The sequence below is a fragment of the Tenrec ecaudatus genome, chromosome 3 (genome assembly GCF_050624435.1).
Source record: "Tenrec ecaudatus isolate mTenEca1 chromosome 3, mTenEca1.hap1, whole genome shotgun sequence".
Taxonomy (NCBI): domain Eukaryota; kingdom Metazoa; phylum Chordata; class Mammalia; order Afrosoricida; family Tenrecidae; genus Tenrec; species Tenrec ecaudatus.
The window spans coordinates 122437143-122463120 of NC_134532.1; the positions used below are offsets into that span (position 1 = coordinate 122437143).

The window sequence follows — 25978 nt, forward strand, 5'->3', positions numbered from 1 at the left end:
CAATCCCATTGTTCATGGGCCCCGAGAGCTGAGGGCTGACTCGGCAGCACGCATGTGCTAATATTGCAGAGCACATTTGGTTGTAGCATAGTAGACCTGTTATTGTATACCTCTATACCTATGACAAAAATATATCGTCCTAGGCCCCAAACTGGCTAGATGGAATCCTGAGTCCCATTTCCAGGAAGAGTTTCAGTGGCAAAATTGCAGCCTTGAGAACTTTCGCCACAGAAAATTAATTTGGACAGTTCTCTGGAACTAACGTGAATACTAAAGTATAGCTAGGGCCCCACGGACTGACCCAAGTTGTATGCCTCAGGGATCTCCTGCCCGAGAGACCTGATACAAAGGAAATGTACTCTAATGAGGGTGGGGGACGAGTGGGGTGACTGGGTGAGGAAGTGAATAAAGTGAAGGGCTATTTTTATGTATTACAAATAATTATTGTCCTGTTCCCATCTAAAACGAGTCTCAGAATCTATACTGGGTTGTTTTGTTTTGTTGTTTTTTTTCCTCAAAACTCTTTCTTCAAGGATCCTAGCCTGGAGCCTAAATCTTCTAGATAACCCAGATACATTGGCAGGGTTACAAAGTGAAATCTAAAATACAAAAATCCCCAAAGTTAAGGACTTTTCTTCTTGAAATGTACTTTTCCATGAATGACTGATGAACATTGTGTCGCTCTTCTACTACGCAGGTTAGAAAAAACACCACTTGTTATTGTTCTGTTTGTCTACTTCATGGCTGAAGTAGCTAAACCAAATGTGTTGCTGGGACTATGACTTTACAATTAGAAACACTATGTTTTCTTGGGGTTAGAGTTTTCTGTTTCTTTTATAAAAACTTCTGTTGGAGAAACAGAAGATTTTGAGAACTGCTTTTATTGTTGGGGGGGTTCCATCAAGCCAGTTCTGACTCTCCGTGACCCCATAGGGTAGGGTAGGACCATTCAAAGGGGTCCTGAAGCTGTAATCTTCTTCACAGATTGCCAAATCTTCTCTCGTAGGGAGCCTCTGACAGGTTTCAAACTCCAGCTTTTCGGTTAGCCGCCAAGCTCGGCCCCATTGAGCCATCAGGGCTTCTTTATGAGCAGTCGGCGTTCAGGACACAGGGCAGCGTGAAAGTGATTTATTGATTTACTTTTTCCTAGATTCTTTTGTATTCTCACAATTATGCAATACAATAGGAAAACAGACCATTATAGTCACTTAAATCTTATGCCTTTTGCAAGTGATTATCTAAACCAAGGACTTGATTCTCTGAAAACTCTTGTGGAAGACTCATAGTCGCATAGACTTTTAATGTTTTGGGTTAGACTATGTGGTCCGTAATACGTGTCTCTTCGGGTAAAGTACTACTCGTTGTCAGGTATTTACCATAGTCCAACCAATAAAAGACCTATCACTATTGCCTAATAAAACAAATGCTGTTCCAATTGAGCACTTACTTTCTACTGAAAGGCTCCTATGAGTCACTGGACTAAGGAGTCATTTCAATCTGGAATGCTAAAATATAGCGGCTTCTGTCAGTAATAAGCAACATGACCATTTTCTATTTTACTTGTAACTTCACCCTTTTACAAAAATATTAGGAAGAAAGATAGCTGGTGTTTGTTTTAGCAGAGATAAACTAGAACACCCACATCCTTTGGGTATTCAGTGAGTCTGGTGCCAAAGAAGACCCGTTTTTCCTGCTGTTGATCAAGCCTATGAAGAAATGTAAATTTCCCAAAGTGGAGCAGAACAGACACCGTACAATGTATTCAGAAGATAAGTCCCAGACTTCACCGATTCTTCTATAGGACTGGTAAAGCAGGCCAGAAGAACAGTTATGCAGAAGTACTAAGTGTTGTCCTTGATGGGACGATTACTCTATTCAATACCCTAGGATAAGCATTTCCTTTTGTTATGTTTTGCTTTTTGTTTTTAAGTAAATACTGACAACAAGCATTTAACATAGTTGAAAAATGAGTAAATTAGTTAGGTGCTTTCAGTAGTATAGAAAACGTAAACTGTCAAATCTAGGCCCCATATTCTTTTTTGATTAAAATACTGAAGTGATGAGGTGAGAAAATTGAAAGTCTTGGTATTGTATGAAATCAGGCGCCTCAGTGTCACAGTGGGTGCAGTGGTGGTTTGCTCACCGCAAGGTTAGTGGTTGGAAACCACCTGCTCTCCCACAGGAGAAAGATGAGGCTTTCTGCTCTCAGGATCATTGACAGGAGCAATCGGCTTGGTGGTAGTAAATTTTGTAATATAAATAATTCACATCATCCTTTAACATACAACTATCTATGGAGGTGAGCAGAGAACTCATTGTTGTGGTAAGCTGAATAAATATTCAGGTGAAAATGAAATGAAATCAGATTAAAATGCATGCTGTTGCAATGGCATTCTTTCTGGTAGTCATGACACTGCAGTACCATTTTTGCAGCGATAAAGAAGGAGACTGAAATACAATCGGTGACTGATTCCAAAGTACAGTGTGTCTCTGTTGAGTATCAGAGGTTGTTAGGTGTTAACTCATTTCCTCGATTTGAAGCTAAATGAACTTCACTCTTTTAAAAGGTTGGAAGGAAATAAAGTTTGCCTCATTATATCTAGCTAAAGAAATTCAGGCTGTATGATAGCTATAGAAATATAACATCAGGGTTCTTTACTTTGTTCTGATTAGACTTGACATAAAAATTTCATTTGTAAAAGGACACTTGAGCATACTGCTATATGACCATAATTTAAAATGTAATAGTATTTTCAATGCAACGAGGAAGTTAGCATTTGTAAAGGAAACTTGCAAATTAAGATATTTTCTGGCAAAGAATATTCTTATGTGATAATCTCTTCTTTACCTCACAGAAATTATAGAGGATACATGTAGTATTAAAGAAATATATTGTATAAGGTTTCTCCTTGAGAAATTAAAGACTTATTAAATGTATTGCCTTAACAAATATCAACTTGAAATTTAGATTAAATACATTTGAAATCTAATAAGGGCAAAGAAGTATAATTATTTCCCCCAAAGTATTAACTCAGATTTATCCTTTCACACACATACACACATTTAACAACAATGAAAAATTGTTATTGGTCATATTATTACCATAAGAGGAATGTAACTTTATATTGTCTTTGGCTACACCAGACTGAGTTTTTAATGGATGAATGAAACTCTTAAGAGAAAATTGTTCCTTTTGGTGAGAATGATTGTGTTCGACTTTTCAAATGAAGATACTTTCAGAATTTAAAACAATATACAAACTAAAACTAAACCACACTCACTGCCATCAAGGTAGTCCTGACTCATAGCAACCCCTGTGTGTTTCTGAGACTGTAACTGCTGATGGGAGTAGAAAACCCAGCCTTCTTCTCCCAGGGCTGCTGGTGGTTTCGAACTGCTGACCATGCAGATCACAGCCCAACATGAAACCACTACACCACCAGGGCTCCTGTACACAGTAAATAGGCATTCAAAATTTAAACACAGCTGTTATTAGGTGATAAGGAGTTGATTCCAATTCATTGCGACCTTAAATAGAACAGAATTAACACTGCCCTGCCCGCGCCATTCTCCTAATTGTTGGTGTGTTTGAGCCTGTGGTTGCAGCCACTGTGTCCATCAATGTCATCAAGTGTCGTCTTTTTTGTCACTGTCCGCTTTACTTTACCAAGCATGGTGTCCTTTTCCAGGAACCGGTCCCTCCTGAAACACGCCCAGAGTATGTGAGGCAAAGTCTGGTCACCTTCCTTTCTAGGGGCACTGTGGCTGTGTTTCTTCCAACATAGATTTGGGTTGGTTCTCCTGGAAGCCTAAGACACTCTGAATATTCCTCATGAACACTGTAATTCAAATGCATCCATTCTACAATTGTCCTTATTAATTGTTCCAATTTTAAATAGACGTGAGAAAATTGAAACTATCATGGCTGGATTCAGGCACCTTAGTCCTCAGAGGGTAACCTTTGCTTGTCGACACTTTGAAGGAATCTCATACAGCAGATTTCTCCAGCACAATCGGTGGGTGAATTTCTGGACTGCTTTTTAAAAAATTGTATATATATATTTTAAAATCATTTTATTGCAGGCTCGTACAAGTCTTATCACAATCCATACATCCATCCATTGTGTCAAGCACATATGTACACTTGTTGCCATCATCATTCTCAAAACATTTGCCTTCTACTTGAGCCCTTAATATCGGCTGCTCATTTTCCCTCCCTCCCCACTGTCCCCTCCCTCATGAACCCTTCGTCATTCATAAATTATGATTATTTTGTCATATGTTACACTGTCCGACGTCTCCCCCCACCTTCCTCTCTGCTGTCCACCCCCCAGGGAGGAGGCTATCCGTAGATTCTTGTAATCGGTTGACTGCTCCTTTTATGAGCGTGGACTGCGAATCCAAGAACAGTGAAATCCTTGACCGCTTGGATCTTTTCTCCATTTATCATAATGTTTGTTGTCTACTGGTCCCAGTGCATCTTCTTTACATTGAGTTGTAACCCATTGTGAAGCCTATAGTTACTTGACCTTCATCAGCAAGCGCGTCAAGTCCTCCTCACTGCCAGCAAGCAAGCTTGTGTCATCTACACATCACAGGTTGCTCATCCTTCCTGCAGTCTTGATTCTGTGACCTTCATATAGTCTAGCTTCTCAGAGGATTCGTTCAGCATACAAATGGGACAGGGAGGTAAAAGGATAAATGCTGACACATACCTGTCCTGATGTTAAACCATGCAGTATTCCTTTGTTCGGATTGTATGGCCTCTTGGTGTACGTACACATTCCACAGGAACACATGAAGCAATCTATAATTTCCATTCTTCTCCATTTATCTATAATTGGTTATGATCCACAGTTGAATGCCTTTGCATAGCAAAACACACATAAATATCTTTCTGGCATAAAAATCTCTTGCCTTTAAAATAAAAAAATTTTAAAGCCCCTCACTGCCATCAGTCGATTCCAATTCACAGTGACCCCAAAGGAGAGAGTAGAGCTGCCTGAGACTGGAGGATTAGAAAACTCCACTGGTTTTGAACTGCTGGCCTTGCAGTTACACAGCCCCACGCACAGTCCATTACACCATCAGGGATCTCGCCAATGGACTTCGAGACACTGATGGAAGATGTGATCTCTAAAAACACTACTTCTAATGTTTACATCTACCTGTAGGATAAAATTCCCACTCTTTAATTAGTAACTATTTGCTAAATATGGCAGTAAGTAACCTGTCTTAGCAATTTTGTCACATAATTACCATCCTTTGAATAAAACAAATGTGTTGTTCCTGATGCATATTTGTCCACCATATTATTCGGTCAAAAATTCTATCTCCAATTATTTCCTCTCCATCTGCTCTTTGAAGACCCCAAAGGAGTAATCTTCATAGATTTTCTCAACTGACCCAAGACAGTGATGGGAGCTTATTATGAAGATGTTCTCAGAAAATGTCAAACTGCATTTGTGGGGAAAAGACCAGGATAGTTGGATCAAAGAACATTTTTTTAATTTGTGTTATTTTAAAAATCATTTTATTGGGGGCTCATACAGCTCTTATTACAATACATACATACCTACATTGTGTCAAGCACATGAGTACACTTGTTGCCATCAGCATTTTCTAAACATTTTCTTTCTACTTGAGTCCTTGGTATCAGCTCCTCATTTTGCCCCTTCTCTCCTCCACCCTCCCTCACAAACCCCAGATAATTTATAAATTATTATTTTTTTCATGTCTAACCCTGACCGATGTCTCCCTTTACCCACCTTTCTCTTGTCCATTGTCCCAGAGAGGGGGTTATATGCAGATCATTCTGAACAATTCTACCTTTCTCCCCACACCTTCCTTTTCCCCTCCTGGCACTGCTACTCTCATTATTGGTCCTGAGAGGTTTATCTGTCCTGGATTCCTTTGTATTTCCAGCTCTTATCTGTACCCATGTACATGTAGTCTAGCCAGATTTGACAGGTAGAATTGGGGTCATGATATTGGGGTGGGGCATTAAAGAACTAGAGGAAAGTTGTAAGTTTTGTTAGTGGTATACTTCACTCTGAGGCTCATCTCTTCCTTGTGACCCTTCTGTAAGGGGATGTCCAATTGTCTCCAGATGGGTTTTGGATCTCTACTCTACACCCCGCCTCATTCACATTGATATGATTTTTTGGTTCTGGGTTTTTGATTCCTGATACATGATCCCATCAACATCTCATGATCACACAGGCTGATGTGCTTCTTCCATGTGGACTTTGTTGTTTCTTAGCTAGATGGCAACTTGTTTGTCTTCAAGCCTTTAAAACGCCAGATGCTTTATCTTTTGAAAGCGGGGCACCATCAGCTTTCAAAGAACATTTTTAATCATGACAATGCCCGTTCATTCTCCCTGGTTAGCAAGGGTAAACCTACAAGAATTCTAAGAATTTCATTAGAAAGCCTTACTCCACCCACCTTGTAGCCCTGATCTCAACCCTTCAGTTTTGTTCCCAAAACTCAAAGATCATTTCAAGGAAACATGATCTGAATCACTCAAGGTTGCCCAACTGCCATTTTGGTGTGATGTTACACCTAAGAGCATGAAATTCTTCAGGGAGGGTTGGAGAGATTGAAACACAGCCTTCAGAAGCATATAGGCCTAGATGGAAAATGTGTCAAGAAACAGTAAATGCACATTTTTATTATTTTTATCTAAAAGGATTTCTCTGATTTTGTAGCAACACACTTTGGCTTAACTTCATATGTTAATACAAGTTACCTTACCTTTTAGCTGGACTTGCTTTCTGCTTTGTGTCATTGTCCTGTTGAGTTCTACTCCCAGCAAGTTCTCCTGAATGCTGTGCTTTGTCTAAGAAGGGAGATGCAGCTTGTTCATTTTGAGTTTGTTCACTCCCTACCCCTCTAACACCTCCAGACCTTTCTGCTTATCAAAACCTTTGCTCCCTGTCTCTGGAATTAATGTCTGCTGTCTGCCAGTGTCACTCCTTAACTCAGATTGGTCCTCTTTGTGTTTCAAGTGACTACTTGTTGGCAGGTTGGGGGTTCTTCCATTTTCAGAGCTTTCAAATGTTCTGTTGTCCTCCTACTCAGTGTTGACATCAAGTTGATGCTTTATTTTTCTACCTAGTCCTATGGCACAGTTTGTGGGGATTCTTTGTCACATAATCATGTTGTAGCTATTTTTGTTCTTTACTCTTATTTTTCTTTTGCTATGCTAGCTCTACAGATTTTATGAGGAGATTCAAGAGGTTCAAAGATTATATTGACTATATTCTTGATAGCCATCTTCTGAAAGTCTTCACTATTCATGTATTACCTGGGAGGGGAAGAGCAAAGTATTTTTTAAAACATTTTAAGAGTAGACTTTCACTTTGTCTACATTTTAGGTCATTCACAGATGAAAGAGGTTGATCATTTCTGTCAGATAATTTTCAGGTCTTTTCTTTAAAAAATATATTTCTTTTTAACTTTATTAGACTGAATTTAAAGTAATTACAAATGTTACCCTACTTCCCTACCTCCCTGATCTTAAATGATCAATTAACTAGCATTTATGCATGTCTATGTCTTCTCTGTAAGTTTGTCATGCTGTGGTGGCTTGTGTGTTCCTGTGATGCTGGAAGCTGTCACTAATATTTCAAATACCCACAGTGAACAGGTTTCAGCAGCGCTTCCAGACTAAGAACAGACTACAAAGAAGGACTAGGCTGTCCACTTCAGAGAAACTGACCACTGAAAAGCTTATGAATAGCAGAATGTTGTCAGATACGGAAAATGTCATGAATAGCAGTTGGACACTGTCAGATATAATGTCAGGAAACAGACCTCTGATTGGAGGGCACTCAAACTATGACTGAGGAAGAGCTGCCATCTCAAAGTAGACTTTAATGTCATGGACAGAGTATAGCTTGTCAAGATTCATCCTATGTACTTTGCACATGTTACGAGGGACTAGTCCCTAGAAAAGGCTATCATACTTGGTAAAGTAGAAGGGCAGCAAAAAAGACAATGACCCTAGATGAGATAGATGGGCACAGTGGCTATAACGGGTTAAGGATAGCAACCGTTGTGAGGATGGCCCGGGCCAGGCAGTGTGTAGTTCTGTTGTACCGAGGGTGACTATGCGTAGGAATGGACTCCGTGACACTTAGCAGCAGCACCAGAGCCCAGTGGAGACCTCCTTTAGGAATCGAAATCTAGCCACGGGCATAGTCTAGAATTATAACACATCACATAAAGAATGATGGCTAGGAGGGTCATATTAGTATATTAACTACATTTCGGATGTACAGTCCAGGTTAGCAAGCAGGCTGCCCATTGTCTGAATGTGGCCTTTAACAGGTTTTGTTTAGTAACCTGCTTAGTATTTTTTAATGAATAAACTCATTGCCCATGCTTAAAATTCAGCTGCCCCATAAAACTCCAGATTCCTGGCTGTCCTTGAAAAATTGACCTGACAGCACAAGACTCGTGCGCCCATTTAGAATTTGTACCGACACTAGCAGGGACTGTGCTCCCAGATGTCTGACACTTTCCTTCCCATAACTTCCCTCTTGTCTTGCAGTCCCCACAGACATTAAACAAGAGCAACCTCTGAGCTAGTTATTGTCTCTTATTTCAGCCTTTTATCAACTAGGTCATTTCCTGGTGGTGTCCAAATTAGATGTCCTCAAAATCAAAACCAAACCTTCTATTTTTAAAACGTCTTTTCTTTTACTATTCCTTCTAGGACCCAGTTAACCTTGTTACATTCCAACAAGTGTCCAAACTAGAAAAACTCTGAGCCTTCCCTCCTTCTTCCTGACCCCACTTGGTCTTTTGGTGACAAGTTCTGACATGTTTAGCATTTGGATTTTATGGGACCTAATATTTTGAAAATCCTTAGGAGCCCTGATGGCACAGCGGGTGCTACTGGGGCTGTTAATTGCGAGTTCAACATTTGAAAGCACCAGCCCCCTGTGAAAGAAAGATGAGGTTTTCTACTTCTGTCAAGTTACAGGCTGGGGAACCCACATGGGCAGTTCTACTGTCCTCTAGGGCTGCTGTGGATGGGAACCAAATTGATGACAGTGTTTACTTTTTGCAGTTTTCTCTTTATCACCTGGCAAACTCCTACTTACAAGATCTATCAAGATTATTTCATGTCTACAACAGTGTCCTGCCTCCGGGAGCATTTGGTTATAGGCACCACGAGTGCATTATAGACTACATGGTATTTCCCGTACTGCCCCACTAGACTAAATCAAGTGGATTAAGTCATCTTTGCATCCTGAGTACCAAAATAAAAAATCCAACAAATTTGCATCAAATAGGTAAATGCATTAATTTTAAAAATCAGCGGAAGCATTTCTTTCACATCACATGATGCTGCTGTCCCAAACTTTACCAATGTTTAATATTAAAAGGCTAAATTGCCCCTTTTCCACTAGCAAATTTTGGCGCTCACTTTAGTGTTAGAATCTTTAAACAAAATGTCAATCGTTTTTAAAAATAGCATTATAGTGTTAGGCTCAGTTGACTACACAATTAAATAACTATTCAAAATAAAATCTATTCTGACTTCATTATTAAAATATATGGATTTTCTTTTTAGTCAACTAAACACTGATTTAAATATATCTTTAAGGGTGCCAAGAATTAACTGAAAAAATATTATTCATAAAACAGATCCTATAGTGGTAACTGAACAGCTGTGAAAAGATTTGGCACATTACTATGCCAGCCTGAATTTAATGACCTACATGTGAAGGGCTACATATCTGATTACTAATCCTCCCTCAGCTACTCTTTGCCCTGATATGGATGCAGCTGAAAAATGATGCCCTACTAACAGATCAGAAATGGATCCAAACTTAGTTACCAATGCTCACTTAACAAAGATCTTCTTTCAGATTTCAGAAGAAACACAGAAAGTGACCCCCCACGTTTCATTGTTCATAGTTTTCCAAATAAATTTTGAATTTTTAAGCCATGGCTTCAATATTGTGACTAAAACTCAAAAGATAAACTTTAATTTTTGTAGAGAACCCAATTGTCTCAATTTTCTATTGCATCGAAGCCTTCACACACATGTAAATAAGCCTCCAAAGATCAATCATATTTACTTCGGAATTCTTTTCAGATGAGTTTTCAGAATTTCAAACCTCATTCTCTTCTTCATATTCTGCAGTGATCACCTATTAACATAAGACCGAATCAAAAACTAGAGTGACAATCTGGAATTAAGTTTCTGTTCTCCCTCAGTTGACTTCGTCTATATTTAGCAGATAGATTATGTAAGGTCAAATATTATAAACAATGAGATGTCATTTGATATTTTGGCAAACAGTACATGAAGAATTAATGGGGAATAAGTTATGGTCGTAAGCAAGAGGAAAGGCTTAGAAATTCTAGAGCTTAAAAATATGCATCTTTATCGATAACTTGACTCACATTTTAAAACTGGGCTTGTCGTTGTGGAAAGCCATGTAATTGTGAGAAACGTTTTCTCTATATTTTAGAATATGAAGGCTTTACAAAATTCACAGAAAAAATCCTTTCCTTTTGAATCCCATTTTTTCTCGAACTTTTTGGAAGACCCCTCCTAGGCTTAGGCGAGAGATGCCCTTTCCTAATTCCTAACAGAGAAGCAAAGAGCCTTTTGTCATCGTTTTACAATTTTATGAGTGGGGTGTTCTAATGCTTTCTCAGACGCGCCAGAGTACGAATATATGAATGATCACCCATTCGCCTTGTGTAGGATGAAGAGACAACATCGCAGCTGCCTCCAGCCCATTAGCCCATAGCTCTAGGCCCCGCCCATGGAAACCTCCCCTTTCCCGGACTTCCGGCTCCGAGTTGGCGCAGTTCAATGACGCAACGCGTAACGGCCGCAGCCTCCTACGTGAAGCTGCTGCCCATGATTCTGGGAGTTGAAGTTTCCGGAGGAGCTAACGTGAGCTGAAGAAACACCCCCCTCAAGCGCTTCCTGCGCATCCTCTCACGCCCCCCGCCAGCTTCTCCACTAGGTAAGGCTCCTGATAATGGGGTGCCGTTCGCCTTGCTCCTCGGTGCCTCTAGGAGCCGAACGGGCCCGTGCGGCGCCGCCCTCGCTCTGCAGGCCGCGCTTCCGGGGACGGAGAGCCCGTGCTCCGGGACAGTCGTCTGCGGCGTGCGGGTTCCCGCCGGAAGTGACGTGTTTCCCGAGCGCTCGCTGGGCTCGGCGAGCCTCTCCCTGATTCGCTGGCTGCCGCGCAGCGTGGCCCCGGCGGTGCGTTCCCGGCGGGGGGTATGGAGGCTTGCGTGGGTTTGCTTTTCCTGCACGCCGTGCGGTTTCGGGTGTTTTTCTCTTCTTTCTTCCCTTCCGCGTGTGTTTGGGGATTTGAGTCAGTCTTTCGTGTGAAGAGTGTGAACGAGTTGGGGTTCTGTGCCACGTGGTGGCGGTGGCTGGAGACCGTTGGCACGTGACTTTACCTCTTCAGACCGGCCTCCCCTCCCCTCTGCGGTCTGGGGCTGCTCTAGCCAAAGCTGCTGAAGGAACATGGAGAACTTAGGGGACGCTGCTGCAGATGCTGTCGCCTCGCGGTGGTGAGCGTAGGGCAGTTTTCAGAGCACAGAAGCGTTATATATTTATATTTAGTGTTAAAAATTAGGACTCCCCCCCCCAAAGATAAAAGAGGTGAGGTACAAATAATTCATTCCAGCGCATCCCACCCCTATTTTTGCTAAACCTGTTCGCAGCCTCGCGCCCCTCCTCTCTTCTCCCGCCCCCTCCTTAGGAGCTTGGCAGCTGAACAAAGCCTTCTGCTGCTGAGTTGGGCGGGCTCGGTTTTTTTCCCCCGGGTTGGTTTTGTTTTTTAATGGGTACGCTTTCATTACCACCAGATCGCTTAACTCGTTCTACAATGATTCCAACAATCGTTCGGATCTTTTCAGATAGTGGACTATGTTATCAAAAGTGTGAGGACTTTATTTTAGCTCAGTCGGTAAGACCCTTGGAAGTTGTTTTGTATAGTACTTTTTTTGTCCTCTCTACCTAAAACTGTGCTAAGCCATCTGATGCCACCTAGCGGATTGCAACTCTTAGCGACCCTATCAGAGAACCTTCCCATTAGGGTTTCCAGCCCCATTAGAGAAGTCAGCTGCCAAATCTTCCTTCCACAGCTGGTGCTTCTACAGACCTTCGTGTTGCTCCACTCCAAGTGCCTGCCTTATCACTATCCAGTTTTCAGTTTGAATGCACTGCTTGATAGTCTATTTCTGTGGCTAAATGAACCGTCCCCCATCCCCCAATTAAATTCACACTATGATTACTATAAAACTTAATATAACCCAAACTAGAAAACAACCAGAAACCATATAATAAAATTGCTTCGCAGGCACTCAGAACACGCTAACACTCAATGAAGTTTTCCTGTATAGCATTGGCCGTATGAATTGATAAGATACTGTGTGTGTCCAAGGCGTGCTGTAAGCAGTCTGTCAAACTGTAGAATCCTTTGTCTTGTACTCCACTTCTGTATGCCTCAGTGTACCTCATTTATTTAAAACAAACCAATTGCCAGGGGCTTATGTGGAGAGCAAATGTTTTCAGAATGATGAGGGTAACGAATGTACAAATGTGCTTCATACAATTGTATGTGTGGATTGTGATAGGAGTTGTATGAGCCCCCAATAAAATGATTTTTTTAAAATGATGGCAACAAATGTGCTTGACACAATGGATGGATTGTGATAAGAGCTGTACAAGCCCCCAATAAAATAAAATAAAAACCATTTCATTTAGCACAGTGCATCTTAATTGGCAGTTGCTTTTAAAAAACATGCTGACGCCCTCCTAGCCTTTCCTGGTATTTGATAGGCTGTTGAAAAGCAATAGTAAGCTGTGATAGGCCAAGTTGAATTTAACTTGACATTTCTTGAATTGGAAAGGTTAAAGCTCCCCCTGGTGTACACATGCTACAACATGTTGCTTTAATTTTCACTTTATGGAGCTGCTCAATACTTGTAGTTTTTGAAGAAAATAGAGTTATCTAAGAATAAGGCCACGGATGAATGAACATGTTCGCTCTTGGAATAACAATATTCCCTCAAGAGAACCATTTGTTTCTAGCCAAGTTTAATTATGCATTTTAGCTTTGTGTGCCTCCTGTTGTCTCTACTATACATTGTTTTGGGTCCAGGCACTTCTCAATTTAACTTTTACTATGTTTGGAAAGAAAATGACTGATCCCACAAGACCCCCGGTCGCACTGTCGGGTAAGCATTGGAAGCTCAAATGAATCTAGTGACTAGATGTTTCTATGGAGAAAGAGCAAACTCTAAAGATTTATAGCTTTGGAAACCCTGTAAAGGGTCACTGAGTTGGCTTCAACTCCATGGCCCACCTGCCTGTTTTAAGACCCCAGACACTATCTCTTTTGATAGCCGGGCACCATCAGCTTTCTTCACCACATTTGCTTATGCACCCATTTGTCTTCAGCGACCCTATCATGGAGGTGTGCAGTCAATGATATGATTTTTTTGTTCTTTGATGCCTGATAACATTATTCCCTCAACCATAAAATTATGAGGACACCCAGGAGAAACAATTTCTGTTCCATTTCTTATTTTTACTTTGAATGAGTTTACCTTTATTTTTCTGTTTATTTTTAATGGAGCCTTGGTGGCAGAATGGTTGATGCACTGGAAGGTCCAAGCACCAAACCCACCAACCTCTCCATGGGAGAAGACTGTGGCAGTGTTTCCATAGGATTTGTTGTGGAGTTGGTTCTGACTCATGGCAGACTGATAGAACAAGGAAACACTTCCCAGACATGAGTCATCCTCATTCTAGTTACTATGTGTAAGAATTGTTGAAGCCATTGCATCACCCCACCTCATTGAAGGTCTTCCTCCTTTTCATTGATACTTCACCAAGAAGATTGTCTTTCTCCAGTGGCTACTTTCTCCTAATAAAATTTCCAGAGTGTATAGAAGAAGTCTTACCATTCTTTCCTCTAAAGAACATTTGACCTGTACTCCCAGTTTGCTTCATATGCATGTGAAAGCAGAACAATGAATAAGAAAGGCCTAAGAAGAATTGATGGAGCCTGGGGGTGTAGTAGCTTGGTCACATGGTGGGCTGCTAACCAGTCAGCAGTGTGAAGCCACCAGCCACAGTAGAAGAATGAGCTTTCTAATGTGAAAATTTAAAGAACAATATCACATGCAAGTAAAATTTTGTGAAAATCATCCAACAGTTGCAGCAGTACATTGGCAGGGAGCTGCCAGAGATTCAGGCCGGATTCAGAAGAGCACAGGAACAAGGAATTTCTGTTGATGTCAGATAGATCTTCGCTGAAAGCAGAGAACACGAGAAAGATCTTTCCTTGTGTTTTATTCACTATGCAAAGGCATTAAACTGTGGATCATAACAAACTGGATAACCTTGAGAAGAATGGGAATTCAGAACACTTCATTGTGCTCATGTGGAACCTGTACGAGGATCAAGAGGCTATTGTGTGAACAGAATAAGGGAATACTGCACAGTTTAATATCAGGAAAGGCATGCATCGGGGTTTTATGCATGTTATCATAATTATTCAATCTGTATGCTAAGCAAATCATCAGAGAAACTGGATTATATGAAGAATGTGGTATCCGGATTGGAGGAAGGCTTAACAACCTGCTGAGAGATCAACACTGAGACACTGAATGGAGATAGGATTGAGACAAAGAACTTGAGGTTAAGAGCAGCTTTATTAGGGTAGGGAAAGAACTCCCAGGAGGAAAGGAAGAGCAGAGAGAGGAACAGGAACATCTTGAGCTCCTGGGCTGTTCAGAGACCCAACAAGTTAGGTCAGGGAAGTCGCAGCTTGTCGGTGAGGCAGTGGGAAATATATAGGGCTCGAGCTAGGGAGGTATCTGTTGACAACAAGGGAGATTTTTTGCTTGTGGCTGCAGGACCTTGAGTCAGGATGCGATCCCCAGTGGGAAGTGTCTTTGTTGTTTGCCTACCTACTCCCAGGAGTGCTGGGACAGGGGCTGCACAACCTTGGTCTGGAGAGATAAGTTCCTGGGAATGTTGGGGCAGAGATGCATGATTCAATAGGTCATTTATCCTCCTGAGAGGCTAGAAATGGGGGCCTTGAAGTTCTATCTTCCTTAGGAGCTGGAGAAGAATTGGGGGCTGCCTAGTCTGGACTCGGCCCAAACACCTGCTAACTGCAGAAGACAATCTTGCTTGAAAGTGAGGAGGACTTGAAACACTTGCTGATGAAGACCAATAACTGCAGCCTTCAGTGTAGATTATAACAGTGTAAAGAAGTGGAGAGGACAAGGTGCGCCTAACCCAAGCCATGGAATTTTGTATTGTTTCATATACGTGTGAATGCTGGATAGTAAATGAAGACGAACCAATGTGTTTGGTTTATGATCCTGGTAAACAATATTGAAGGTACCATGGACTGCCAAAAGAACAAACAAATCTGTCTTGGAAGAAGTACAGCCAGAAAGCTCCTTAAAGGCAAGGATAGCGAGACTTCGTCTCTTAAATGTTGGACATGTTATCAGAAGAGAGCGAGCCCTGAAAAACTGTGCATGCTTGGTAGTGTGTGTGCGGGGGGGGGGGGGGGTGTAAAAGAGGAAGGCCCTAGATAAGATGGATTGACAGTGGCTGCAACAATGGGATCAAACATGATGGCGCAGGACTGAGCAGGGTTTCGTTTTGGTATGTAACAGATTGCTATGAGTTGGAACCAACTTGATGGCCCCACACAAACAGCATTTGATTGTTTTACTTGTTTTTCACCATAATATAAGCCACATGTAGCACGGGGCAGGCACCTACGACTGGTAATACAAGTACAATGTTCTACAAAAGCAGACAGTATCCCTACACTTATGGAATTTACAGTGTAGAATCAAATCTGAGATGTAATTTCTAGGAGGTATATTGAGGATATTACTGCAGGCAACAAACAACATTCTATTAATTATGGGGATAAGGAAAATTTGTAAACATTCAAATGACTAGATGATTATGCCCCACCCAACCACCCTTGGAAGTTTGTGATATTAAGTAAATACCAGAGCTTTTGCTGTAGTCTTCAAAATATACATCTACTTTTGTCTTGGGAAAAATGTGGTAAACTTAGTATGTTTTAGTTATCCCCCTATGTCCTATTATAATATTACACTTAAAGGAAAGCAGGAATCATATAACAATAACTATCGTTTAAATTATATCCTGAAAATGTGTTCTCATTACATTATCTAAATTGTTGGGATTAAATATGTATATATATATTTTAGCCAGACTAGTTAACTTTCTTGGAGGATTGTAGAATTTTTCCTAAGTCAGTAGAACATTTGTAAGCTCTGTACTTAGTATTTGGTAGGAATAAAGAATATACATTTTAAGCCTCGTTCTCAGTAATTTATCAAATGAAAAAGAAATCTCAGTATTCCCACACCTTTTCTTAATTCTAAAGACAAGTTTAGTTGAAGTCAGTCAGTAGGAAGACCTGTGTGGTTCAGTCATGTTTGACATGTTTGAGAGGACTCCATAGCAGTCTTGTGCTCTCTAAGATGGCAGTCTGATTCCCTGGCCTTCTTTTTGCGGTTTGTTCTTTGCCATGACAAAAGTGAAATATTTACAATGAATATATTTACAGTCAACTATGATAGAACGGCATCTAAATGTATTGTCTATACTGTGTAAACTATATATTTGAAGTATATATTTTATCAAAAACTTTTTAAGAACGTGATCCTAGATTATGTACAAAACATTAATTGCTTAGTTCTGTAGCATTAAAGAATACCAACAAAAGTGCTTTCAATCTCTTTTTAAGTAACATTTTTAACAGTAAACAATGTTATTTCCACTATATAAATTTTCAGGAAATGTAGAATACCATGGATAAAAATTAAGAATCTGTATGTATATTCTCTTTTAAAATCAAAATTGGACATAATATGTATGTTGATTTTTATTTTTGAATGTAACAATCATTTCCCAATATCACTAAATGTTTGGGGGACATATGATGTTTTACTGGCTGCTTAGAATTTATTCCTGGTCCATATTACAGATGAATAATTATTTAGACCCTTTTTTGCTGATATTCAAGTAGTTTTTAATTTTTCTTCTTAAAAATCACATTCTAAGGCTTATACCCTTGCATATTATTTTTTGTATACATTTATAAACCTCTTATTGGAATGATCCTAAAGAAATAAATTACTGGGTCAAAAAATTTGAATATCACTGTGTGTTGCCTTTTGAAAAATTTTCCATGAACTTCGTTAGAGCACCCATTTTATCAAACCTTCACCAACTTCCCAGTACTGAAAACCAAACCAAACTTATGCCATTGAGTTGACTCTGATGCCTACCATTCTTTTTTTTTCTTTTTTTACATTTTATTAGGGGCTCATACAACTCTTATCACAATCCATGCATATATATACATCAATTGTATAAAGCACATCCGCACATTCCCTGCCCCAATCATTCTCAAAGCATTTGCTCTCCACTTAAGCCCTTTGCATCAGGTCCTCTTTTTTTCCCCCACTCCCCCCTCCCGACTACCATTCTTATAGGACAGGGTAGAACTGCCCCTGACTTTTCAAGATGGTAACCCTTCATAGGTGTGTAGACCGCCGCATCTTTTTCCCATGGAACGGCTGATGATATTGAACTATTGACTCTGCTCTTAGCAGCTTAGTGCATAACCACTGTGCCACCAGGGTTCTTAAGTGATACTTGATTGATCCTAAGTGATATCTCAGTGATCTTTACCAACAAGTCGCATTTAATTGTCCAAATTGTCATTTTATTTATTGAAAACATGGCCTAGGTTTTTCACATCTATTGCTTTGGCTTTTATGCTTTGTGCTTGTGAATATGTATGGCCAAAATTGCTTTAGTTTTCCAGAGCACCAAATTATGTCTTCTGAGACTTTGCCAGCTTTTATTGAGACTTCTAATGTTGAAAGAAGACAAAACTTAAATGAAGAGCAAGAGGAGAGCCAGAAGCCAAGGTCGGGTGAAGGGTTGGAATCCATATCTAAACGACAAATGAAGAAGCTAATCAAACAAAAACAATGGGAAGAGCAGCGAGAACTCCGCAAGTATGTCCTTCAAACCATAAATTCCCTACCTCTGTCAGAAGCATAGATTATTGGACCTTTCAGAAGCCGTGTGGCACTTTGCAAATTACACTGTTAAAAGCAGGATGTGCACATTGCTGGCTAATGCTGTCAGTGGCCTGTTAAGTCTGTGCTTTGGGTTACCACTGTGTTTAGAGTAGTGTTGATGAATTTTCAGTGAACCCTTTTTCTTACCCAGAACCTATTATAAATAGTAGTACAGGTTCCGAAACAGCCTATTTAGGCAAAGGATATACTTAGTATCCATGTACCAACTCATGAAGGCCACAGTTTGGCCCAAGCCTGATTTTGCTAGAAGTAGCATTTTAAGTTGATAAGTTGTTATTTTATAATGTTACTGTATAAATTTACTGGAGAAAATGAACCAAAATTAATGTAGCCTAGAAAAAAGTACATGAAAGTTTTTTTGTTGTATTCTTTAAACCAATTTTTTTCTCTATATTTTAAACATTGCATGAAAATCTACAGGGAAAGAATGATGAAAAGTGAAACTGATCATAACTCTCCAATTCAGTTTTCTTAGAATACATAGTATGATAACAAACATAAATATTGAGTATTTGGATATAGTTCTTATTTGTATAGAAAGTTTTAGATCATTTTTATGAACTCATTTCATGTAGAACCTTTATTTTTATAGTTTTAAAAATTTTTGTTGTGAGTTAGATGGAGGTTCACAGAGCAGACCATCAGTTTTACTGGAAACAGTTTGTACCCATTTTGTTTTGCCTCATTCATTGCAGTCCAATCAAAGTAGCCGCACCCATCTTGCCTCCTGGCCTGTCTTATTGGCTCCATTCCTCCTCCTTTCCTAACCCTTCAACCCAAATTATTTAGGTGTCTGCACACTCTTCAATAGACTGACCGTAAGCTGCTTGGCTGAAAATTGAACCACCAGGGAGAGTTCAGTTCCAAAGCCAAAAGGTGGCCAAGGGCCATACCCATACTCTCAGGGGTCTCACCAGTCCCTCTCAGACCAGCAAGCCTGGTTTATTTCATCATGTTGAGTTCTTCCACTGTTTGGAAGACCTACCACGACTCATTTCAGTGTGCTTAGTAGTGGTAATCGGGCCTGCCTGTAACATTCCCAATAACCCATCATTGTTTGATCTCACAGATTTAGCAGTTTCATGTGGTTAATCTGATAATTTAAAAAATTTTACTTAGAAGAGCCTTATGCAAAGATGAATATACAAATGATAACATGAAGTTATTTTAATTACTAATTTTAGACAAAAACGAAAAGAAAAACGCAAGAGAAAAAAGTTAGAGCGACAGTGTCAGCTGGACTCCAACTCTGATGGACATGACAGGAAACGAATTCGAAGAGACGCTGTTCATAGCGCCCTCCGCCTTGTCATTGACTGTAGCTTTGATGACTTGATGGTATTAAAGGTATTGTGAATCACTGTCTATAGCGGAGCTAGGCTGACTCATTCTTGTGCTCTCACCTTTAACTTTAATGCTCTGAAGTACATCTGAAATCAAGTTTTTAAACAATCTGTGCTCCCCCAATGAAGTTAGCTTATAAATTGTCGTCAATTATAGTATATGTTTATATGCGCACACACACACACACACACACACACACTTATAGTGAGAGAGAAGCAAAAACTCCCATGATTGGATTGTAAAACTTGGTAGCCTCTTTTTTATCATAAAGCTTTTGGGATTTTAATTTTTTTTTTTTTTTGCTGACGGGGGCATTTGTCCTAACCAAATCGAAAATGTAATTGACTTAATAGAATTCTTCTTACTCAGTTGTTTTAGAAACCTCGTTGTTTGAACAGTGATGAAAATATGCTTTAATTATTTTCTCTAACCCATTTTAAGTCATGAAACTAGTTAAGAGGATGGTTTTATAATGGGGTTTTCCTTTCTGCCAGCTCTTACAAAGAGAGATTCTCATGAGCTAGCATGTTAAATAATAGAGTAGAGACTAACGGATCACCTCCTGAGTATGGGAGTCCTGATGGTAAAAACTAGTTAGTAAGCTGAGCTGCTAACCCATAGATTGGTGGTTCAGGTCCACCCAGCGATACCTCAGAAGAAAGTCCTGGCAAGCTCCTTCCCCCAAGTCAGCCATGGCAACCCTGTGCAGCACAGTTCACACGCACACAAGGTTGCCGTGGGTCTGAATCAGCTCAACCGCAACGTCTTCTGGTAATTATAGTTAGTCTGTAAGGATGAATGAAAATTATGAGGATGGACTTAAATTTCAAAAGAAATGTAGTCACCCCTGTTGCATATTCATTTCCACTGAGATTGTAGAATGGTCATAAATGTGATAACTCAGTCAATTGCACTTTTCCGTAGGACATTAAGAAACTTCATAAACAGATCCAACGATGTTATGCAGAAAATCGACGAGCCTTGCATCCTGTGCAGGTAACATGTCTGGAATTTAAAACACTACAGTTTCTCTCACAGATATATTCCTATATGATTAAAGAGTGTTACACATGTATTTTCACATGTACAAAGTGTGTCTGTCACAAACTGGTTCTTTTCTTGATCAGTGAGAATGTCTATATTTTTCATTTTGCTGATCACATGAGTGGATTATGGAAATAAAATACTGGACTTACCTAGTCGTTTTGCTCTCTTTCCACCCATACCCACCGATTGCTTATCAGTTTTACTTGACAAGCCATGGAGGCCAGCTGAAAAAAAACATGGATGAAAACGACAAAGGATGGGTTAACTGGAAGGTAATGAAAGCAGATGAACTGTCACCTAATTTCAATGATTGCTATGTCTCTGAATGTCTGCATGCAGCCTAAACTCCAGAGAGTGACATGGGAGATGGGAGCAGGAGGTCTCCACACCAGCACACCACGGGTGCACAAAGCTCAGGGTGTCCCGAGGGAAGCCGAAAAGAAGGAGAAGCTATTTGTGTTTTGATTGTTCGGGGGGTGGTGTTTATTTTTTTGTTTTTATGCTTTGGCATTTTTGCTCTTTTAAAATCTTTACTACCATTTTACTGTTCACGGTAAATGTGAATGCAAAGTGGACAATTTTAAAAATATTTTATACAATCTCTCCTTGGCAAACTGTGTATCCTTTAAGCATGATCTTGGAAATGGACCTGCCTTTTGCATCCAGATCTGCACTGCCCAGCCTGGTAGACTCATAGACATGTGTGGTTACTGGGCTCTTGAAATGTGACTACTGTGAATTGAGATGTGCTGTAAATGGGAAATACATACTGGATTTAGTCTACTTAGTACTAAACAACAACAACAAAAGTAAACACCTCTCATCATTTAAGAAAAATCTTGATATTCATTGCTCTATGTTTTGTTAAATAAAATATATTAGTGAATTTCAACTGCTCCCTTTTTTTTTTTTACCATGGTCATTAGAAAAGTTTAAATAGATAGCATGTGGCTCACATTTGCCTGTGCTCTTGTTCTCAGTCATTGGGAAGGATGACTAATACAATTGGCATTGCTACTGAATCCTGAAACCTGGGTGCTATTCAAACTTTTTCCCTCTCAGTGCCAATTTTACAGTGCCAAACTTCCTCTCTCATACTCGTGAATCTCATTTTATTATTAACCTATAGTATGAAACATTTTGAAAGGTTATTTCTAGTTTCTAATTATATATTTACCAAATTTATCTTTGCTCCTATTTTCTAAAGAACTAATGTAATATTAAAATAGGTGTACTTTTAGTATATCTGTGGCTATTCAATTATTTATAACAAAATTATTTATACCACCAGTGTGCCCGATACACGGGTATAAATGCTCTCTATCATGCAGGTTCGCCTTAGAGGGCATTACAGTGACTAGCAAAACCACATTAAAGAATTCACTGCACTTGGTAAAATAAAGGTCAACCAAAAAGGGAAGACCATTAAAGTGGTGAATTGTCATGGTGGCGGCTGCAGCAGTGGTTGTGAGGATGGTGCCGTACAGAGAAATAATTTCATTCTCTTGTGCATAGGGTTACTATGAGTCAGTCCCAACTCAACAGCACCTAGCAACAGCAAGGCCAGAGATGGGAAGTAAAACTAAGGCTTTTTCAATGATTAAGAAGTTAGATGGTAAGAATTAGATAGGTAGTAGATTCTAAATAACAGCACTCTCAAATTTCACTTCATATGTTTTTCAATATATTTGTCTTGGGAGATATTGCTTACTTTTAGCTAACTTCCACAAAATCCTGTTAATTAGTAATATATATTCCCTTGTTTCTTAAAGGATATCCACATCAAGCCAGAACATTATAGTGAACTCATAAAGAAAGAAGATCTGATTTATCTTACATCAGATTCACCCAATGTACTGAAGAAATTAGATGAATCAAAGGCGTATGTGATTGGAGGATTAGTAGATCACAATCACCACAAGGTGCTTATAAGCTTTTATTTTTGCCCTTTGCTTGTACTTAAGAGTTCATAGGTCAGAGCTTATCATGAGTCACTATAATACCAGTGATAAAAAAAAACAAACCTCACTACCATTGAGTCCATTCCAATGCATAGCAACCCTGTAGGACAGAGTAGAACTGCCCCTCTAGGTTTCCAAAGCTGTAAATCTTTATGGGAACTGAAAGCCTCATCTTTCTCCTGTAGAGCAACTGCTGGGTTCAAACTGCTACCTCTGCTGTTAGCAACCCAACATGTAACAGTGTCTTAATTGAAGGTACTTTATTGTCAGTTGTATTTCTAATCAAAGTACTTCACATGGTATTGGCGTGCTTAATGCTCACTGAAACCCAGTGGGGTTGGTCCTGTTATCACCATTTTACAAATGAGAAGTTTGAGGCACAGAAAAATGAAGCGTGTAGCCTATAACAGTATGTGACAAAGCAGGGGTTCCAAACCCGGCAGATGCCCCAGAGCCACGTACTTCAATACTGTGTGAATTGAGAGAAGATGCTGCTGCTAATCAGGCGTTACAGTCGCTGCCCCAATGCCTGACTGAACTTACTTTCCAGAGAGTGTTCCAGATAGCAATTAAATATGCCCAAACTCACAACTCTTCAGAGAAGGTTTTTGAACTTAAGTTCTTTCTGGTGTTGTTTATACTATCATTGACCTCAATTTACCATAATTAATGTTCAAGTCACAGTGTCTTCGTTTTAGGGAGTGACATATAAACAAGCATCAGATTATGGAATTGAACATGCACAGCTCCCTCTTGGAAATTTTGTGAAGATGAATAGTCGAAAAGTTTTGGCAGTTAATCATGGTAAGCGGTAAAGGGATAAAATGAAAATGTAATATACCTCTGAAAAAGGACATTCCAGTTACATTTTAGACGATGCAAATAGTTCTGTAGGCAAAATTGTTAAAATATACATTTAAATGTGTGTATATATAATCTGTTCAAATTAAAGGGATAATACATGCTTATTTTAGGAGAAAAATGTAAATCTAGAAGAATATAAGGAAAAAATCATTTTGAGATACTTGATGTTAACTTTTTGGTGTATTTTGTTCCAGTTCTGATATGTAGATACATTATTATTTATTAATTGGATTATAATTCTATTGCACAGTTTTATAATTCTGGAACTTTCCATTTATCATATTTTCCATATTACTGAATGATTGTTAATAGCATTTAGTCTATTTCATCATCTGAATAAATAACCATTTTTCTGGCGGGCTGTCCCATGCTATATTACTAATAGACATATTGCACCTAAGTCTGTGCAGTTAGCTTTTTTTTTTTTAATTTGAGAGATATGTTAGTACTCAACTATTTATCGAGCTGTTATATGATAAATACTTTCTCTGTGGCAGGCCCTAAGGAGTTATAGAAATGAGATTATTAATGATCCAGGGAATGAACTTCTTATAAGACTTGATATAGAGTGAAAATTACTTTTCCACAAAGTAATTCAAAGTAAACCTTGAACAGAGTATTAAGGTGAAAATACCTATGAGACAGTTTTACTACTCCTCACCACCCATGTTTAAAAAAAAAACTAGCAAGAAGCTTCTCAGAGTAAGTGAGTCTTTAATGGGTCGGGGGGGGGGGGGGGGGGGTTTAGATTATTCTTTTCCTGGTTTTTCTGATATCACCTGTGTGAAAGGGACGAAGGATAATTGGAAAGAAGTTAAAAAGGGCCTCACTTTTGACTATAATTCACTAGGATTACCCCAAATGCTTACGAACTGAATTGAGGGGAAACTAGAGAGGAGGGACCAAGGTTCAGAACATAGGAGAAAGAAAAGATAGAGCTAAGTAGTTGTTTAGACAAAGTAGCACTCCTAGCAACGAAAGTGTTAAATTCTTAAAAGATAGTATGCAGCATTGTGGTGACCTCGGCTACAAGATGTATGGAGTTTGTCTTTATTACAGTGTTTGAGATTATTCTGGAATACCTGGAAACAAGAGATTGGCAAGAGGCATTTTTTACCATCTTACCGCAACGTAAAGGAGCGGTTCCCACGGACAAAGCCTGTGAAGGTTCTTCGTGTGGCAAGAACCCTGGCCGTGTTGAAGGTGGACCGGACAGTGACTCCAGTGAGGAGGACACGAGCCGGCATGGACTAGAGTCAGCGCAGGAAGACGGCAAGCCGCAGAAAGAAAACAGCACAGACTCCACAGCCAGCTCTGGACCACACTAGTGCTGCCTGGTTTTCTTGAGCCGACGGGGGAAGAAAGGAGAAATGAAGGTTTTCACTATATGCAGAATTGGAAGAAAATGATATATTTTCTTATTTCTGTTGTGAAGATTTTTGTTCGTTTTTAATTAAAAAACTAAAAGATTTTTGAAAAGCCCTTTTAACGCAAAGTATTCTTTTTGTTTTTTGTAGGATGACTTAAATGTGTCTTGTTTTTGTTTAAATCACTTTCTAAGCCTAAGTAAAGAGTTTGTAGGGATTTTTCAATTATTTGTATATATTATTTCCCCTCATTTATTGGATTACATTTTTTAGAATGGGCCTTCTATCCGTTGACCTTTACTATTTTATGTTCATGTCAGTCTTTCTGCTCTAGTGCATATTTATTTGTAGGGGTAGATATTCATAAATCTTCTGTGATTACCAGAATGTTATGTTTTGGGGTCACCCACTGGTAGTGTTTAGGTTTTATATTCAGTTTTGTTAATTCCGAGGAATAAAATGACTCCAGGAAGTATCAATTTGGATCATGAAACCTGTATCTACTCAGCCTTTTCAATAAATTTTCATAGTTCTAAAACAGACATTGAAAAGATAGAATCTGCCACAGATTTTCTTAAAACCTCCTGAACCAAACTCATGCCGAGTCATAACAACCCTCTTGGACAGGATCACAGTGTCCTTGTGGTTTCTGGGCTATACCGTGCCAGGAGTAGAAGACCCCGCGTTTCTCCCGAGGAGCACCTGCTGGCAGCCCACGACGGTACCAGGGCTCCTTAATTCCTACAGCATCAGGCAATTACTTCAGTTAACAATTGAATTAGAGCATTCTAAGTGCCTTGTTAAAGGCAGCAACTTTTGAAGAATGATTTATTTTTCTTTAACTGAATTTTAAATGAAAACTTAGAAAAGAAAAATTTTAAAGAAAGCTTATGCTTTCCTTAAACAAATTTCTGTTGGCTTAAAGTAAATAAAATTAACTTTTTATGTATATCTTCCTGTCATAATAATATTTAAACTAATGTAAATATATGCCTATGTAAAACACAGGTATATATGAAAATATGGGTATAGTAGTATATACCTTAGCCTATAAATTCTCACTTATTAATGATAATAGGATTAAGCTGTGACATACTATTATTTTTATGAATAGTTGTATTGAACTCTACTAAGGAAGATTTCAATTTAGTGCAAAAATCCATAGCTAAGTATTTTTCTGGGAAAATGGACAAAGGAGGCTGAGCCTGGCAGGTCAGT

General features: G+C 39.3%; 1 protein-coding gene across 2 annotated transcripts; it reads left to right on the forward strand.

Moving 5' to 3' along the window:
* The first annotated feature begins 10860 nt into the window (after positions 1-10860).
* On the forward strand, positions 10861-25724 carry TRMT10A (tRNA methyltransferase 10A). Of its 2 annotated transcripts, XM_075543995.1 has the most exons (8): positions 10861-11000; positions 17887-18090; positions 19362-19524; positions 20446-20517; positions 20766-20840; positions 22341-22490; positions 23228-23333; positions 24453-25724. In XM_075543995.1, the coding sequence occupies exons 2-8, from the start codon at positions 17906-17908 to the stop codon at positions 24719-24721; spliced, it is 1020 nt and encodes a 339-aa protein (XP_075400110.1). In that variant the 5' UTR covers positions 10861-11000; positions 17887-17905; the 3' UTR covers positions 24722-25724. The 2 variants fall into 2 exon arrangements, with proteins under 2 accessions (XP_075400110.1, XP_075400109.1); XM_075543994.1 differs by lacking the exon at positions 10861-11000 and having other exon boundaries at positions 15603-18090.
* Positions 25725-25978: the final 254 nt, after the last annotated feature.